The 19,861-nt window shown below is 43.8% G+C and overlaps 1 protein-coding gene across 2 annotated transcripts in view; it reads left to right on the top strand.

Annotated features, from left to right (window-relative positions):
* Nucleotides 1-19,861, top strand: part of STARD13 (StAR related lipid transfer domain containing 13) — a 289,386-nt gene that overhangs the window by 250,392 nt on the left and 19,133 nt on the right. For both annotated transcript variants that reach the window (XM_064172967.1, XM_064172977.1), the window contains 4 exons: nucleotides 5,326-5,389; nucleotides 10,587-11,959; nucleotides 13,312-13,485; nucleotides 15,523-15,682. In XM_064172967.1, coding sequence (XP_064029037.1) covers nucleotides 5,326-5,389; nucleotides 10,587-11,959; nucleotides 13,312-13,485; nucleotides 15,523-15,682 — 1,771 coding nt within the window. The remainder of the gene's footprint in view (nucleotides 1-5,325; nucleotides 5,390-10,586; nucleotides 11,960-13,311; nucleotides 13,486-15,522; nucleotides 15,683-19,861) is intronic.

Here is a 19,861-nt window from a genome sequence, read left to right as displayed (position 1 = left end):
CCCACAGACCTCAGGGAGAGTGACTTACCTCCACCTCACGTGAGTGTGCAGCACTCAGATGTAGCCATGATAAAAAGTGACAGGCTATTTTCTAAACAAGGCACTTTCCACACACAGCTGGTGGATGCAGTCCTGGTGGTGCTGGGAGGACTATTACTCAGTTTTCAGCCCTCAGCAGAGACCAGAAAGAGGTGCTAGATGTCCTCTTCCCAAATGCCACAGCAGCAGAAGGAGCCAGCTAGGGCCCCTGTGTATGCAGTGCCTTAACTTGGCTCAGAATAATGATAAAATAAAGAAATTGTGATGTGTTTCCTTCAGAGAGGAATTTATGGAACTAGATAATGTGTTTGCCTCATTACAATCCGTAAGAGAGGACATTTGCAAACTCATGTTAATACTCCCTGTGGTGCCTTCTCCTCCATGGTTGTATTCCCCACCAGGTGCTTGGAAGCAGCTGTGTAAGAGGTCCAGAGGAATGCATGGAGCTCCAAGTCACTTCAAAGCTGACTTCCTGTTATGTGCATGACTCTTTAAATAGGACATAATAGGGGCCTATGTCTAGTGCTATCATAGGACCTAAGAACACTCCTCCCTCAGTGCTGCTTAATATCTTCATCAATGATATAGGCAGTGAGATTGAGTGCACACTCAGCAACTTTTCAGGTGACACCAACATGAGAGGTGAGATTGATATGCCAGAGGGACATGATGTCATCCAAAGGGACATGGAGAAGCTGTGAAAGTGGACCCATGTGAACCTTGTGAGTTTCAACAAGGCCAAGTGCAATGTCCTGCACCTGGATCAGGACAATTGTCGTTATCAGTACCAGCTGGAAGATGTTGTGATAGAGAACAGCCCTGCAGAAGAGGGCTTGGGGATGCTGGTGGACAAAAAGCTGGGTGTGAGCAGACAGTGGTCACTTGCAACCCAGAAGGCCAGTTGCATCCTGAGGTGCATTAAAAGAAGTGTGACCAGCAGATCCAGAGAGGTGATTCTGCCCCTCTACTCTGCTCTGCTGAGACTTCACCTGGAGTACTGTGTCCAGCTCTGGGGCCCTCAACTCAAGAAGGGGTATGGGCCTGATGGAATGGGTCCAGAGGAGAGCCATAAACATTATCAAAGGGCTGTAGCACCTCTCTTACAAAGACCAGTTGATGGATTTGAGGTTGTTCAGCCTGGAGAAGAGGAGGCTACAGGGAGACCTGAAGGGAGCCTACAGGATAGCAGGAAAGAGACATGGTCCAAGCGTAGCACTAGGACAAGGGGCAGTGGTTTTAAACTAGAGAAAGGTAGATTTAGATTGGAGATTAGGATGACATTCTTTACTGTGAGGGTTGTTTAATGCTGGAATGGATTACCCAAGAAGGATTGGAGGCCACATCCCTGCAAACATTCAAGGTTCAACCTTGATGGGCCTCTGTGCAGCCTGATCTAGTTGGGGGTATCCCTGCTTACTACTGAGGGATTGGGCTTGATGACCTCTACAGGTCCCTTCCAACCAGTGCATCCTGTGATTCTGTATGCACTGTCTGGACCAAGAGGACCTGCAGCAGCTGAAGGCCAGGGTGAATATTCTAGGGGATCTAAAATAGCAATAGATACCTCTGTTTAAGCACCTGAATTGTTCCACTAATGCTTAAGTATTATTTCAAGGGACAGTTTTCCATGCAGAGATGATATTTCACCATAGAGATAAGTGTTAAACCACAGATGCAGCGTTTACCTGTGATGGCCTGGAGAAGGAGTAAAATGAACAGCAGTGAAGCACTTGCTGCATTAACTATTTTGCAGGCTTCTTGTGAACACTGTAGAGCTTTCCAGACAAGCATTCAGATGCATCCTAGATGACCTGGTTGTTTTATAACCACCTCTCCTGTGTTTATTTGATGTGTTTTTTCCCTGCCTTTTCTCATGTCTGGATGTTGTGTTTTAACATTACAAACAGGTAGTCCTTTCCCATGTTTGTATGCAGTGATGTCAAAGTGTAGTGGCTCTCTAACTTGTTCTGGGATGTTGGTGACAGCGTTTTGTAGACGGACACTCATCTTTTGGGTTTTTGGAAGAGCTGCTAAAGACTTGGCTGTCAGTCATTTAGTGGTTGTAAACAGATGAAAAAAGCTTTCTGCCACCAGTGGCACATCACAAGGCAAAAGAAGTTGAAACAGTTTGTCTTTGACTGGAGTTGTCAGTACCAGGCAAGCTCACAGATGGTCATTGGTTCTCTAGTTTAATTGGTGAATCTTTACATAGCACTGGAAGAGACCCAGAAAGCTCCATACTGATGTTTTGTAGATGAGTGGATTCAAAACCTGAGGTTAAATCCCTGGCACGCAATAGAAAGTAAGTTCTTCATAGTGAAGGCAGGCTCAAAAGCAGACAGAACAATGGTGTGACCTCCCAGGTCTCCAGTTTTATTGCTTTTATAGAGATGACCTCAGTTCCTGCTGAGATTATCTTGGATGCTGTTAGTGGGAAAGCAGTGGTTTGGGACAGTCTTACTGATTTGATCATGTGCTTTCTTCACCTTTCTGTGCTGAAGAAGCAGCCCTTCTTGATAGAATCATAGAAAGAAATCTGCACTCACTTTTGCCACCCTAATGCTGTGTTTGTGCCTACCTGCTTCCGTCTGCTACTGGATGGATGCACATGTCATCAAGTCTAGTCTTTCCTCTCTAAGAAATGCCACCTTTTCTACCAACAGCTGGACAGTAGATTGATTCTAGATGACCCTGTTCTAGCAGGGAGATTCGACTAGATGATCTTCAGAGGTCACTTCAAACCCCTACCATTCTGTGATTTTGTGATGTGCAGAGGTACCTGGGTGCAAACAGGGCAGAGGTCACATCGAAGGTTGTTGCTTTCTTGTCTTCCAACTCTGAAGGGCACGGCTTGCTCCTTGTTTTTTTCAGAAAGCAAATGGAAGGAGCAGTGGTCCCTGTATTTATAATGTTTTCTTCCATGCCTTCTTAACAACTACAAATAAGCACTAAGTATAGAGGGGTTTTATAAACTGTTGAGGAAGCAGTTGCAGAGATCACCTGCCAGGAGCTGTGGTGAAGCCTTCTTTCTCAGGAAACTTTGTTTGATGCCAGCTTTCATGGATGCAGTAGAGGTGAATGCAAGGAGGTTGGTCTTCAGAGTTGATGAGCAGCTTGAAAGGAGGAAGTGTTTTCTCAGGATTTCAGAGCCTCTAGACGTGAATTTAGCTGATGTCTGTCTCCCTGGCAGCCTTGCAAGACAAGTTTAGGTGAAGGAAGCAGGGAGTATCTCCCTATCCCTGGTTTGGGCACTCACCATGGTGGCATCTCAATTCAGATGTGGCAGCTGTGTTCACTCGGGTGACACACGGTGGCACATCACTGTGGAAATGTGGCTACAAAGTTGTCCCTTCAGCCCTGGCCAACTAATGCAAAGGAATTCTAATCTGAGCCACCAGGTCACCTTTTGGAGGAAGCTGTCTCCAAGAATGGACATTCAGAGTCTTATCTAGGTTATGCCTTTCCCAAGAAAGGTTGGACTAGATGATCCTTGAGGTCCATTCCAACCTGGTATTTTATGATTCTACTATTAAATTTGGGCTGGAGTCCTTTGAAAATGTGTCTGTGCCTCTGATGTTTGGAATTTATACTGATAAATAAATGCAAATATTTTGCACTCAGAAGAAATACTGAATCTTATTCAGCCCCAGGATGCCAATAAAACACATCTTTGGGTTGAAAAATTCCATGTTTGGGCAAAAAATCAGCTTTGCAATAATAGATGTAATCCCAGAGGAGGTTTTGTGGGCAGAAGGCTGAAGATAGAGCTACTGAGCCACAAAGCCTGAAATTTATTTCAAGACCATTACTATCCTGCACATGGGGTGTGCTCGTGCATGCATTATCCTCACATTAATGTGATGAGCACAGGGCTTCCCTCATGCAGCGTGGAAGGTTTATTGGCTTGAGTTGGGGAAGAGTATTTTATCTAAAAATGAGTAGGTGATATTTTATGAGGGATTTTTTTTTTGAGGAAGATCCACATTTGGTGGGCTGCTTTTTTTCACCAGTGATGGCAATTTGAAAGGCTTTCTAATGTTAGAAGTTCCAGGGAGGAATATGTCAATGCCGTAATGTTCTTATACTATGTGATATGTAACATGATTGGTGTGATAGATATTTTCCTGTGTCCTTGTAACTTTTCACATACACGTTATCAGATATTTTTCAGCCTGTTCCTGAGGCTCAGAAGTAACACAAGCAGCTCTTGTTGCAAAGACATGGGAGACACAGACAGCCTAGAGAAGTGTTCCAGGCACACATGGCTTTCTCACTCTGCCTCTCTTTGTTTTGAAATTCAGCCCTAAATCTGGAAAATGTTCAAAGCTTAACATAACTCAGAACTTTTAGAAGATGGGTTGTTTCATGAATCAGGATCTTGAAGTACAAATAAAACCTGATCAATTGCAATTAGCATAGTAAGTTCTCTATTGAAAGAGCACGTTTTCTTGTCCTCAGACTGTCTCTCCACAGGGACACAAACACACATTCACTGGCCATCTTTATCAGGTTGTTATTTCAACCTACTATGATCTTGGGATGGTCTTGCATTCAAGGAACAGGAGCCTTAGAGTCTCTGGTAACATTGCTACATTGCTACAAACATGGTCAAAAATAACTAAAAATGCTTATTTAAAGATGTCTGGATGAGGCACTTAGTGCCATGGTCTAGTTGACCGGAATGGGCTGGTGCTAGGTTGGACTGGATGATCTTGAAGGTCTCTTCCAACCTGCTTGATTCTATGATTCTATGATTGCTAACATCTGTAAGATCCACAAGTATGGGAAAGGAACTATTGGCTGTGGAGAAATATGTCAGTAACTGTTAGAAGTTCTTCTCTGTGTCAGTTTTTTATAAGAAGTGACTATCTGCCTGAAGTGAGGAACTGCATTTTTTTTCTTTCATCTTTCATTAGTGCTTTCAGACACCCATTTTAGACAAATTCTGTTATGGTCTGGCACAAGGCAACTTAAGTCTTTCTTCTCCTGTCATTTCCCCAGTCATCACAGGTGTTTGTTTATACCTGTTCCCGTTGCTAAGTACTTACGCACCTACGAATTAAAAAGTAATGTATAAAATCTTGCTATCAAGCAACATGAAGCTAAGATACCATTCTAATGCAGTGTGGTCTTGTAGCCTGAAATAATACAACCAGTACCATTTCTGTATCCTGTTGTATGCAGTTGGCACCCTACAGGCAGATAAGAGAAAAGCTGTTGAACTTCAGAGAAGTTATGCCCTTTAATCAGAGGCAGCTAATCTTTTGAATTTGCTTTGCCCTGTAGACGACTGAACACACTGAACAAGTGCGCCTCAATGAAACTCGATGTGAACTTCCAAAGAAAAAAGGTAAGGAAACTTCATGAGACACATTGGCTTGGCCCTGGCTTTTGTGATAAGATCTTCCCAGTACAGCCTTTTAAGTCAGTAATGCGCTTAAAAGTACGTTAGGTGTATTTGACTTTGAACGTGTGTGTCAGCATTGTTCGGGAGCATGATAATGGGAATTGCTGAATGTTGAAACTATAACTAAAGCAGGAAAAAACGTTGGCTGATACCACAGGAACAATACCAGATGTACTGAAGGGACACACAGGGTGCTTAAAACTTTGCATATATGCAGCTCAAGTTAGTGGGTGAAAAACCGGGGCCGGTTTCACTAGACTGGTTTGTTTGCCACTGCCATGTGAGTACACAGTGGAAAATCCTGCATGGAGAAAAATGGAAGCTACTGGGACAAAACCAATAACTTTTCTTTATTTCTTGTACTGAAACTGTACTGTAACTTATTCCCAGTTAAGAATATGAAAAGAAACTGTCATCCTTGCAGCTCCTGTGTAACGTGGCAATTATTTTAGCTTAAAGGGTTCTGGCAAGGACTGCAGAAGCTGCTTATTGATTTTGAGAGTTTTGTAACATGTCCAGGGTTAACTGATAAACATTTGGTTTTCTGGTCACAAATTCCCCTGAAGCCCTTCAGTAGTGTACAGTGGTTGTCAGCTCTGAGTAATCTTGGTGTCTGTTATTCCGTTCTTTGAGTGTTTATCTAATATGTTTTAAAAACTACCTCTGAGAGCTGCATTTTTGGTGTGTTTTCAGATTCGTCCTATTCATACTTTTTTCACTGTCTGAGGGAAACTTGAACAAAGAATGGTTTTAATGTCCAGATATTCTGCCTGTGGCACATGACCATTTGCTCCTTTTGTGCATGTAGCCTTTTCAGATTCCATTTTGTCCACTCACTGGAGCCACAGGAACCTCGTCAGACCTGATGGGTTTTTCTTGGCTTTGATAAGTGCCAACACTTTCCACATCAAAACCCCACATAATACCTGAGAGAAAGGACAGCAAAATCCCAGTAACTTTATGATTTGGGCAGGTAGGAGCTATAGAAATAGGCTATAGGGAGAGGTCCCTCTTCAGCAAAAACTCAGTCAGATGACTGTGTCATTGACGTGCTTGGAGCAGTGTCTGGTTTGTGTCCGTGAGCTCCTGTCCTTGCGTTCAAGCAGAGATACTCAAACCTCACAAGAGACAGAATTACAAAAAGCAACATGTATGTTGCTGTCCTCTGCAAGTATTTTGGGTTTAGTGTGAGGTTTGTATGCTTAATTTTTGCTTGTTTTTTTAAGTGTCTGGTTGACATGGGGTTAAAAAACAAAGGAGGGTTTTCTTGTTATCTTTTAGTTGTATTAATTTTTGTTGCCACTCCTCCCTGTTCTGAGTGGATGGAAGCCGTCGTCTGCTCCTCTTGCAGATGACCATTACCTTTCTGTGGAAGTGAGATTGCCATAATTGATACTCTTTTAGATGGACAGAAGTGGCATGAGGCCAGGGAGAAGCAGAGCACAAAACAATGCAGAGAAAGAGGGAATAAAAAAAATTGAGAAAGCAGATGCAGAGCAACTGAAAGTATAAGACAGTGTAGGGGAAAGAAGAGACTACAGACAGGAGGAAATGTAAATGCAAGTGTAAAAGCTAGAAATTGAGTCTGGAACTGGACAATGAACCAAGTAAACTTTTTTTTGTTGCAGATACTGTCTTTCCTAGTAAGCTCTGTAGTGATCTAGACAGTGAAATGCAAAATCAGCTTGCTTTGGAGGGTCAGCATAGCAAGTTTGCACAGAACTAGTGCAGCTGCTTGAGTGATTCATCAAAATACAGCCAAGCAAGCTGCCAGGCAAAGTTACTGTGAAAGCCAGTGCAACGTGAGCCTTCCCCACTGCCTGCTCTCCCACCCAAACCATTCACACTGTGGACTGCTGTCTTTCCCTTGGCTTCATCAAGATGTGTACAGAAATCCTCATGTGTGTGCCACAAATATGTCCATAAGTGATTTGGACAGACAGAGATTAGCCTTTGGATTAACTGCCTTCTGCAGCTGTCAATTTATGAGAATTCCTGCCCCCAGCTGGAAAAATGTGGCAGAATTCCACTGCAAATAAACCCACTTTTTGCCTTTTGTTAGCATCCCTCTGTATCTCAGGAAAATACACCCTCTGTCAAAAAGCTGTACTATTTTAAATCAACTGTGACAAATCTGTGAATCAAAACCTCTTTCTCTTTGGCAAATGTTATCAGTCACTCCTCAAGAAACTTGCCCCTTCTCGTCTTCCCAAACATAATGGTATTAAATGGACTTTTGAATATGCTCCAAAGCCATGCACTTGATTTCACCCTAGGTCAGTAGAAGTATACAGTCACTGCTCCAAGATGTCTGCTCTGCCTGTGTAAGATGAATCAAGGCTTTCAGACCTACTCTTGATCTGCTGTCCCCATAGCTGGTGACACGTCAGTTGGCAAAGTGCTCTCTGCATTTTTTTTAGGCCAGTCTCTTTTGTCAGGGCACTCTGATACCTAACAAGAACAGTGGGTCATTCAGGATGTGCATGGCTTCCAGAATTTCTACTGATTCTATCAAAAGAAAAGCACATTATGTCACAGGACTCACAGTGCAGTCACATTTGGAGTGAATCACCATGGCAGCATTTCAGTATCCAGATACTTCATTTGTCTGGTTTTGCTTCTGATGAAACACAAGCATATCTCATTACCAATTTCAAAAAAAATAACCCAAACAACACAAGCTAAACCCTTTTTTTATTGAGCTGCAAATTTTGACACTGAAGCCCCTCTGTATTTTCTGAGGGTTTGGGTGCAAAATCTTATCTTTATTGTGGGTAGAGGTAAAACTTGTTCACTACCAATATCCATTTCTGTTCATCTCTACTTGGAAAAAAAAAAGAGTTAAAAATTCTCAAATCTTACTTTCCTCTAAAATATATTTGAAGTATATTCACTACTGAATTTATGTTTATTTGTGTCCCCTACTCTCAGCTCTCTTCTTGGAGTCTTTCACATTGTCTTTACTTTGGTTAGTTTAATCGATTCCAGCTTGTAGAAAATACAGGCTAAGTCCTGTCAGTTTGTAGAGGAATGTCAATGCAGCTACAGGGATTTGTATCAGCCAAGAATCTTCTTTAAGGTCCCTTTGGCACATTGGGATGTACAACAAATTAAAAAATACATGTTTTTATTTTATTGGCTGGTGTCATCAGCACTTCAGCAGTGGTATGCTTTGTAGATACAATTACCACTACTAAATATTTTAAAGTACATACCCTTGTGGTTTTTAAAGTATCCACTTTGTGGCACTACTAAGACCACAACAGATGGATTTTTAACTGCCTGGGTCTGTGCAGTCCTTTACTTCATATATGCATACAACAAAACAGGGAGCTAAAATGAGGGCAGAACTGTCTGTCATTTCTCCCCTGCAGACAAAATGGCCAAAGCAGTACTAGCCTCTTCTAACTCCTTCCCTGAAGCTTCACTAGCTACTTAATTTTTCTCTCTAGATAGCCATACAGCTAAGATCTCACTCACTCTTGTGACCTGGCATCAGCTTCAGGAGCACTGCACACCTCAACATTAACAGATAAATGAGGAATGACAAACACAGAATTTCATAGCTGTATTTTATTTTGTGGTTTGGACACAACCTAAAACATCTGGCCTGCTCAAAGTGACAAATTGGCAAAAGCATGAGCGAGACCTAGCATGCTACTGATCCCAATCTCCCATCTTTTGAGGTTTTGCATTATTTAAGGTTTTGGGCATTCTTGTAAAATTTGGTTTACGTTTTTTCAATTAGACAGGCCAGCAGAGACCTAATCAGAGATGGGAGATAACTTCACCATCAAAACTTCATAGAAAAGCATTTCTAATAATAGACTTTTAAAATGAGAATTTTTCCAGTCCCAAAATAGTCTTTTTGGTTTAGCACCTCATTTTAGTCTGACAGCCTGTCATATTTTACTGCCTTCATACTGCTTCCAAGAATGTGAAGAGCTGTTTGGATGTCATGTAGGTGAAGTTAGTTTGCTCTGCTTTAAAACAAATGTACAAGAATAATGCCATATAAACCCAGTTCAAAGTCAGAGGAAGGATATTCATTAGCAACTGTGAGCTTCTCATCTTTAGAGAACAGCAAGTTCAACCGTGATTGTGCACCTCACGCTGAAGATGTATCTTTTATTGGTTTTACATATAGATGAGTAAAATGTCATAGGGAGAGCTTTTCTATCCTTGTGTTTTTCCCAAGGCATGTGTGGTTTGCATTGCAGAGTAGCTCCTGGAGCTGCCTAAACATAAGCACAACTTCTGCATTCCCCAGGCTGAGGAATGAGACCAAGGAGGGGTTTGGGGCTACTGTTGCCTCAGGACAGATTGGGGAAAGACTGAGACAGTGGGACAGGCTGGAGGTCATCAGTTTTGGGGTTACTGTACAGTAACTCCTACAGTGTTACTGTAGGAGACTCGCCTTAACTGTAGATGCTGCCCCATCCAGGGGCTGAGTCTGGCTGCTCCTCCTCCCTACGCTTTCACAGCTGCCTTTGCTGCTTTCCTTCTTCTGCACTCAGACCCACTCTAAGAATATCTCTAAATACTTTTTTTTACTGTTATTTTAAACATGGTGGCTATTAATCCATAGTTATGTCTTGAAACTTAAATCTTGTTAGATGTACCTCGTCTGTCAAGTTTATGGATACTTATCTAGCTCTCACTGCAAAGCTTAATTGCAGCACTGGATACTTGCTGTCTTGGTTTCTTAAATAGCTCACACTGCTGTAGTGGCCAGCAGCTTCCCAGACTTTACCATTTGTGTCTTAACACCATCCTTGCAAGAAAGAATCTCTCTACTCAGACCTTTCAAAACTCTTCTTTTTTACATCAGTCACTATGGGCATCAGTCCTATGTCATTTTACACAGGCAAACTGCTCCACAGAAGCCAAGAGGCACCAGTGGAACTCATGAGCTCCCTAATGTAGAGCAGACATTTATTCCTTACTTGTTAAGATGCTTCACTGTCCTCGTTACAGTTAAATGAAAGAGGCTGTTAGGAGAGAACCGATGACCAATCTTCCATAAACTAGACCTAGGGAGACTTTACCACCTGTTGCTCACATGCGGCAGCACAATCATGTTAATTCAATAGCATGTAAAAGCACCTGCTTTTAACATGTGCCACTTGCTGTTTTCCAGAGTGAAGACTCAGATGAAGAAGACCTTTGTGCTATCAGTAATAAATGGACTTTCCAAAGAACCAGCAGACGGTGGTCTCGGGTGGACGACATTGATGCTTTGCTTCACCAGTCAGACAGACATGGATCTTCTGGGGACATTAAAATGAAAAATACAACAAGCAGTGAGAGTGTCCTTACAGATCTGAGTGAACCTGAGGTCTCATCTCTTCACAGCGAGAGCAGTGGGGGAAGTGACAACAGGAGTCAGTCAGGCATCAGCAGTGCTGTCAGGGAGACCTGCGACTGCTCTGGCCAACATGATATAGAAAACACTCTGCTGCAAGACTCCACTGCCATAAACACGGCTCTGTCACCCAAGGACAGCTTGAAGAATGAGAAACCAACACGAACCAAAGCAAAAACCTTTCTAAAACGCATGGAGACATTAAAAGCAAAGAGTGCTCATGGAAAAGTAAAAGGCTCAGGAAGAACAGGTCCTTTAGAGATAAGTGGACCTGTTCTCCAGTATGAGCCGAAGTCCTTGAAAGACATGCATTGTATACGGATAGTCAATGGTGATCTCCAAAACTCAGGACAAGAGTCAGTCAGAAAAGGACTTTCCTTTTCTGTCAAATCCAGCAGTGAGAGCAGTCAGTCTGAAAACAGCAGCAGTGGAGTGAGCACACCATGTTTGAAGGAACGGAAGTGTCACGAAGCAAACAAGAGAGGTGGGATGTACCTGGAGGACCTAGATGTTCTGGAAGGAATGGCCTTACGGCAAGTAGTGGACCAAAACCGCAAAAATGAGTTTCATTCCCAAGAGAACTTGGTTGTGCATATTCCCAAGGACCACAAACCAGGGACCTTCCCAAAGGCACTTTCTATTGAAAGCCTCTCGCCTACAGACAACAGCAATGTAAACTGGAGGACAGGCAGCATCTCTCTGGGAAAGCAGAACTGTTTTACTCCAAGAGAGCCTGGATTAATGGCAGGCTGTCCTAAGGAGAGCAGAATTAGTATTTATGACAACGTGCCCGGTTCCCACTTGTACGCTAGTACTGGGGACCTCCTGGACTTGGAGAAAGATGTACTTTTTCCTCATTTAGATGACATTTTGCAACATGTCAATGGACTCCAGGAGGTGGTAGATGGCTGGTCAAAGAATGTGTTGCCAGGTCTGCCAGTTGATGTGTCGGTCAGAGAATCTTCATCGCTGCCTTTCCAGTCACCAACACAGATCACACTCGATTTTGAGGGGAACTCTGTCTCTGATGGCCGGACCACACCAAGTGACATGGACAGAGATGGAACATCCTTGATTGAATCTGAAGCCACTGGTGTTAGGGACAGAAGAGACTCTGGGGTTGGAGCATCACTCACAAGGCCAAGCAGGTAGGTAGCAAAACTGTACACAAATCCAGAGGCTCTCAGCTTGGGAGTCAGAAGGTGCAGGGTACCTTTACAGTTGTACTCCTCCCGTGTGAGGATGGGGACTTCCCCAGGGAAGGTTCAGGCTATGGGAGAAATGACATCCTGCTATGAATATTCTTATGTGGAATCAATGGAGAATTGGTTTAATGGAGCAAACTAGGACATCTTTTCCCTCTCGATCCGTCAGTTACATGGTAATATCCTGTTATATTTTGTGCAGTATTTTTTCTCTTTGTCTCCTAAGTCATACACCCTCATATTTATGCATCAGTAGCTTTGTGCACTTATGCACAGTTCTGCTTTAGAAACATGTCTATTTGTGCTCAGAGATAATTTCCCTACCCTACCTCAGTCTCTTATGTGGCAGTATGAAATTATTGTGCACAACTAACTTCTTAATAAAAGTGGAAAGTGGGATTTTGTTAATAGTTTGGATGAGTTCCTGTTGAGCCAGGGGAGCATGGTCCTGGGTAAAGGCCTTTGTAGGTCCATGCTTCTGTGTGTAGGGTGGCTTTGTATGTGCAAAAGTGATGAGAAAATACCTGGTGTTTTCTTATCTGCTGTCAGTTTTGTCACATCCTCACAGAGGATTCTGCTGTGCCATGGTTTACTGCCACCTGTGCTTGCTCACCCCCATCACAAGCAAGTGAACTCGAGGAAGCTGCTCAGTGAATGAGCAGTCCCTAAGTTTTTAGGATTTGATCCAAACTCATGTTCAGCTAAACAAGAAATTGAAATGAGGTTTTTTCCAATGTATCCACTATAGAGAAAGTGCATTAGAGTAAAGAGGAGTGGCTCAATAGCTTGGTGGTTACAGATCTTGCCAAGGAGGCACAGGGTTCTGTCCTTTCTCCAAAAAACCCTTCAGTATTTAATAAGAAGAATATTTGAAGAACCTCATCTCCAAATGCCTTTGCGGTCAGGCTGGTCTGATGGGAGGTGAGAGACCAGGATCAAACCCCTGTTCTGAGTCAGGGAGAGAACATTTGAATCTGGATCTCCCACATCCTGTTGGATATGTGTGGGCTAAAGGGCACTGCAGTGCTTCCCTGACTACATGGATGGGACCTGAAACCAATTTGAATCTAATGTTAACCATCAGAGTCTGGGCATTTCCAAAATTAAAGAGATTGAGCAAATTGGTTTATTTGCCCCCAGGCTACATTTTCTTTCAGCTGACACACCACAAGCCATACTGTGTGTCTGTTTCTGCATGTTTTATATATTGCCCATCCCTCTTTCACAGCATACCATCTTTCTCCCTGCCCAGTTGAAGCTGTTGTAAGATTTTTCTGTTGTTTCTTTTGGGAAAGGCGATTGCGATGGCATAGTTTCCAAATCTCTCACCGTCTGAGCCACTCCATTGCATCACTTCACATCAGCAATCAGTCAGCAGCCCAACTGAATCTACTGCAGAAATTCTCTCTGCTTCGCCTTACTGCCATCATGGAAAAGTACTCCATGTCAAACAAACATGGCTGGACCTGGTGAGTACCATCGATCACTGGAAAAGAGATAGTCTCTCCTTATTTGGGGGTTTTGGTAGTAAATCCAGTAATGCAACTAGGAGCAGGAACTGACTTCAGCTGTAGAATCTGAAACTGTCCTCTTTAATCCACTGTTGCCTAGTGACTCAGTGGCAGAGTCAGAAACAGATCCTGGAGATGTGACTTCATTTCTGTTCTCTGACAAAGGGAGAATCCCAGCCTCCATAACAACACTGCGGTCCCAGAAAAATAAACAGGAGTAGAAGAGAGTGATTAAAAGTAGGAAATGTTTATAGTAAGTCTTGCCCGGAATTCATTTTGTGATTTGTAAAGAAACAGCTGCTGCTGATACTCCATGTATTTGATATCGGTTTGTTTGTGTTGTAAAAGAAAGGTGAGAACAGTTATGGGACTTTTCTCTGAAGGTCAAAGATGGAAGCTTTAGCCTAGTCCTGGACCTGTGTTAGAAGGAGCTGGCAGCTGTAGCAGCTGTAAGAGCTACCTGGTCACTCAGAGAGTGAAGTGAAGGGCATATGGACATGAATGATGGCTACGTGGGTCCTTCTGTAGCAACTCGCTGCAGAAACCTGCATGTTTATAGTATATGAACCCCAATGAACCATGCAGACCAATGTATACTGGTATAGAAGTGGGCACAGAAAAAGAGATTATAAATATCTGAGAAATAATCCAAAGGATAACAGAAACTTTCCCTAATACACAGAAATACTGAGTCATGAAAATAATATGACTTGACATTTATATTGTGATTTCCATGTCCAAAGCACTTTACCACAATCCCACTAAATTCAGCTGTGAGCTAGATAAGACAAGTTTGCCTTTAAAAATGCAAAATCAGATACAAGGGACTACATGTAAGATCCACCTCACTGACATCAGCAACTCAAAAAAGTTCTAAATCTGATCTGAGCAAGACAGGTCTGCTGAGGATTTGGGTCACCCTTCAAAGGTTACTCACTCCACAGTGGGTATAGGGAGAGTCTGGACAGCTAAGTCTTCCTACATCTTCATTAGAGAGATAAAATTCAATAAGAATAAGATGAGCCCCCTAATCACTGCTTTATTTTGGTGCAGCAGACAGCATTAGACATCTGTCCCAAAATGTCTGGGAGACAACATCTGTACTGAAATGACTCTCTAATTAACCAACTCCCAAAAAAATCAAACTAGAGTACAGCAAATTCTAGATCCTTCTGTTTGTGCAGAGGTTTCCCTCCTGACAAATACATCCTAAGTTTGTGTAGTCAGTCTCTTAAGGATTTATAAAAGTGGGACTCCAAGTCACTGTAAAGTTACATGCTGTACTCTTTCAGTAGGTCATTTAATCCAAGATTTAGCTCCTTCCCACACAGATGAGAAAAATCTTTGTCACATTTTGGTCATATTCAACCTAGGTTTTTTTTATTAGTCCACTGCAGTCATGATGTCCACAAATGGAATCCAGTTTGTTCTTGTTTTAACCATCATTTTTGGAAGAAAGCAAGCCCACCAGCTTCACTTCAGTTACTCCTCTAGAATAAATCTAGAATAAATCATCAGGGACAAGCCTGGCACATAGGGATTTCCCACCATCATTTATTACAGTAAATTGTTAGTCAATAGAAATACTAAATCATGTAACTGGTAGTATAGAAATCATTCAGCATGTTAGAGGACTGAATCTCCTCCTCTCTCAGATGCCCTCTCCTCTATGCTTTGTTGTGCTATTCCTCTGAGTTCCTGATGCGTGCTTTAAAACATGTTGACTTCAGCAGGGCGACAACTGCATAGAAAAAGTTTTCTATTACAACAGGTTGTTACGTTATTATACTAGAGCCAGAGGTCATCCATGTGTAAAAGCTGTCAAGAAATCTATCAGTTACAGAGGTTGTAAAGTGTCCATGTATTGTGTGTTGAACATTATTTCACCATCTTTATAAAAAAGCCGTAGTTATCTATTTCTGCAAGCAGTGTTACTTGGAGAGGTAGTGTAAATACTCTGACAGTTTCATGCAGCCTGTTCATGTTAATTTTCAGGTCTGTGCCAAAGTTCATGAAGAGGATGAAAGTTCCTGACTACAAGGACAAGAATGTCTTTGGTGTGCCTCTGATAGTTCATGTCCAAAGAACAGGACAGCCTCTTCCTCAGAGCATACAACAAGCCCTACGCTACTTACGGAGCAACTGTCTAGATCAGGTAAGAATTCCACTCCAGGGACTCAGCTGATTTCCTCTGAAAAGCCACACTAAGCAAGCAACAGTGAACTTCTTTGTACTTAGTACCAAAATTACCTGAAGATTGCTCAGTCTCTTCCTGGGGCCAGATCTCCTCTAGTTATTTGACACTTGATGCCAATACGAGTGGCTTGCTGTTTTGAGATGTATATCCAGCTAATCTGTTGGATTCTTGTAGCTATCACAGTCCTGCTGATTTGCATACTATAGCCTATCTCCAAGAATGACATAAGATCGTCATGTCTATTGAATGAGACCTGCAAAGAGATCACAACTCCCAGCTTCCATCTTTATCTGCACTGCTTGTGCTTGACGCCCGTTTGCAAAAAGGGTAGGAAGGAGGAGCGAGGAACTCCAGGCCAGTCAGTCTCACCTCTGTGCCCAGCGAGATCATGGAGCAGATCCTCCTGGAGGCACTACTGAAACAGAAAAATAGTGAACAGGTGATTGGCTACAATCAGCATGCCTTCACCAAGGGCAAATCCTGCCTGACAAACCTGGAGACCTTCTGTGAACAGGTCACAACATTCATAGATGAGGGGCGAGCAACTGATGTCACTTACCTGGACCTGAGCAAGGCCTTTGACACTGTCCCGCACCACATCCTGGTCTCCAAGCTGGTGACACATGGGTTTGATGGGTGGAGCCTGAGCTGGATAAAGAACTGGCTTGATGGCTGCACCCAGAGAGTGGCTGTCAATGGGTCCATGTCCAAGTGGAGGCCAGTGACAAGCGGAGACCCTCAGGGATCAGTCTTGTTCAACATCTTTGTTGCTGACATGGACAATGGCAGTGAGTGCACCCTCAGCAAATTTGCTGACGACACCAAGCTGTGTGGTGCAGCAGACACACTGGAGGGAAGGGATCCATCCAGAGGGACCTGGACAGGCTGGAGAGGTGGGCATAAGCCAATCTCATGAGGTTCAACAAGATCTGGGTCAGGGCAATCCCAAGCACAAATCCAGGCTGAGCAGCCCTGAGGAGAGGGACCTGGGGGTGCTGCTGGACAAGAAGCTCAACATGAGCCAGCAGTGTGCACTTGCAGCCCAGAGGGCCAAGTAGATCCTGGGCTGCATCAGGAAAAGTGTGGCCAGCAGGTGGAGGGAGATGATTCTCCCCTTCTACTCCGCTCTGGTGAGACCCCACCTGGAGTACTGTGTCCAGTTCTGGAGCCCCCATTACAGGAAGGATGTGGATGTGCTAGAACATGCCCAGAGAAGGGCCACTGGGATGATCAGAGGGCTGGAGCACCTCTCCTATAAGGACAGGCTAGAAGAGTTGGGGCTGTTCGGTCTGGAGAAGAGGAGGCTCTGAGGTGACCTTATTGTGGCCTTTTAGTATCTGTAAGAGGCCTACAAAAAAGCTGGGGAAGGACTTTTCAGGATATCAGGGAGTGACAGGACTAGGGGGAATGGAGCAAAGCTGGAGATGGGCAGGTTCAGGCCGGAGGTGAGGAGGAAGTTCTTCACCATGAGAGTGGTGAGATCCTGGAATGGGTTGCCCAGGGAGGTGGTTGAGGCCCCGTCCCTGCAAGTGTTTAAGACCAGGCTGGATGAGGCTCTGGCCAGGCTGATCTAGGGTAGGGTGTCCCTGCCCATGGCAGGGGGGTTGGAACTAGATGATCCTTGTGGTCCCTTGCAACCCTGACTGATTCTGTGATTCTGTGACTGTTGTCAGTGAGGGTTAACTTTATTCTCTGTTTCACAAGATGTGGTGCAGAAGGTTTTGTTTACTTAAGAAAGAAAGAAAAGTCCAAGAATAGAGAGCAAGCTCAGCAAAATATTTAAAGTATTCTGTTGACAAAGTCAGATTTATCCAGATAGAGTTAGCTTAGCAGGGGTTCAATGCCAAGGCCATTACTGAACACTTCCTTTTATAGTGCTCTTTACTGCAACAAGCAAGCTGAAAGACCCTCACACTCGAAGCATTTTAGATCTTTTGATTCCCTTTAGCAACAGACATACCAATCATGTTTTTACTGTTCTTCCCCTAAGGATGAGGATATGTAGCTTTATAGTACTGGAAGAAACCCCCTGGCTGATTATGTTCAGTCCTATACTACTATTGACCTCATATCATATAAGCTCTTCCATAACTGCTTTTAGATAACTGTAAGTTGAAGAGAGGCAACTAGCATTTTACTTTGCTCCTTTCCTAGCTCTGAGCACATAGAAAGGCTTGAAGTGGTCTGTTCTTGATGTTTTCCATTTTCCAGTCACCATTCTGTTTGCTGTTCAGTTTTTTTTGTTACATAACAGTCAGGCCTGTAACTAGTGGAGTCCCTCAGGGGTCAGTACTGGGACCAGTACTATTCAGTGTATTCATTAATGACCTGGATGAGGGCATGGAGTGCTTTGTCAGCAAGTTTGCTGGTGAACACCAAGCTGGGTGGAGTGGCTGACACACCAGAGTTGTGCTGCCATTCAGAGAGACTTAGACAGACCAGAGAGTTGGGCAGGGAGAAAGTGTGATGGTTTGGGTGTTACCTGCCCCTCCCCCCCCCCCCCCCCCGCCCCGCTTTGGAAATCACCCAGACTAGACTCAGCCAGCTCTGGAAGTTTGAATGAATCTTATATTTACAGTTAGCACAATACACAAGCAGATATTTACAGTATATACAGTTTTATACAGAAATAGACAAGGTAAAAGGTAATACAGAAACACAACAGCCCTCCCAGAAACCTGAGGCCCCAGGAGGGTCTCCCAAACGTCCTTCCAACTTCTCTCACCCCTCTCTACCTTACCCCAGGCGTTGCCTTGTGCCCAAGGAAGAATAGAGGGTCAGCCAGGGGGTTAGGAAGCAGGTGGATTAATCAGGTTAGGTTAGAGAGAGAAAAATGCAGCTCAAAGCCCAGGCAGTGACCGAATGTCTTATGTATATTTACAGACTTGTTCTTATACCTACAAGCCTATGAGTGAAGTAGGCATCACCATTGTTTCCCTTTCACAGCCTGTAATCTAGTTCTTCTCACCAAAACATTCTAGCTAGCTTCAAAGTAGCACAGAAATTCAATGAAGTTCAACAGGGGCAAATGTAAGTCATGCGCCTGGGAAAGAACAACCCCATGGATCAGTATAGGCTGGAGACTGACCTGCTGGAGAGCAGCGAAGGGGTGAAGGACTTGGGAGTCCTGGTGGATGGCAGGATGGCCATGAGCCAGCAGGGTGCTCTTGTGGCAAGGAAGGTCAGTGCCATTCTGGGGTGTATTAGAAGGGCTGTGGTTGGTAGGTTGAGAGAGGTTCTCCTTAACCTCTACTCTGCCCTGGTGAGGCCTCATCTGGAGTATTGTGTCCAGTTCTGGGCCCCCAGCTCAAGGACAGGGAGCTGTTTGAGAGAGTCCAGCACAGAACCACAAAAATGATTAAGGAGACACTGAGGGAGGTGGAGCTCTTCAGCTTGGAGAGGAGATGACTAAGGAGTGACCTCATTCATGTTTATAAATACATAAGGGGTGAGTGCCAGGAGGATGGAGCCAGCCTCTTCTCAGTGATGCCCAGTGACAGGACAAGGAGCAATGGGTGGAATTTGAGGCATAGGAGGTTCCACATGAACGTGAGGAAGATTTTTTTCACTGTGAAGTTGTGTATTCTCCCTCTCTGGAGATACTCAAGAACTGTCTGGATGTGTTACAGTGTGATCTGCTCCAGGTAGTGGGGCTGCTCTGGCAGTGGGGCTGGACCAGATGATCTTTCGAGGTCCCTTCCAGCTCCTGACATTCTATGATTCTGTGATCTTCCCAAAAAATGGAAGTCTAAAACTTAAATGTCTTGCTGTGAATCACAACCATTTCCCTTACAGCCAGTGGGAAAGACACAGGCCCCTCCTACCATTTCTCACTGTAAAGGAATCCTTTAGCAGACAAATGTTGACATCTAACTCTGAGGTGTCAAAAAAGAGGTGAGATGAGTTCTGGCTACGATATGTAGCACCAGAGTTGAAGGGAAGAGTAGCCTGTTGGAAATGTATTAATAGAGGATGTAAGGAGAAGATGCATGGAGAGAACTAGAAACAATAGATTGGATAGCTGACATGCCTGGTTATCACTGCAGTAACCTGGGTTTGTGTACTGAGCTGGGAAACCCACTCTAGGAAGAAAAGTGACGCAGCGAGACTGGAATCAGTGATGGGACTGGAGGAGGA

This window comes from Pogoniulus pusillus, chromosome 3 (assembly GCF_015220805.1).
Source record: "Pogoniulus pusillus isolate bPogPus1 chromosome 3, bPogPus1.pri, whole genome shotgun sequence".
NCBI classification, from domain to species: domain Eukaryota; kingdom Metazoa; phylum Chordata; class Aves; order Piciformes; family Lybiidae; genus Pogoniulus; species Pogoniulus pusillus.
The sequence above is the reverse complement of the archived record's forward strand: the minus strand, read 5'-3'. Positions and strand labels throughout refer to the sequence as shown.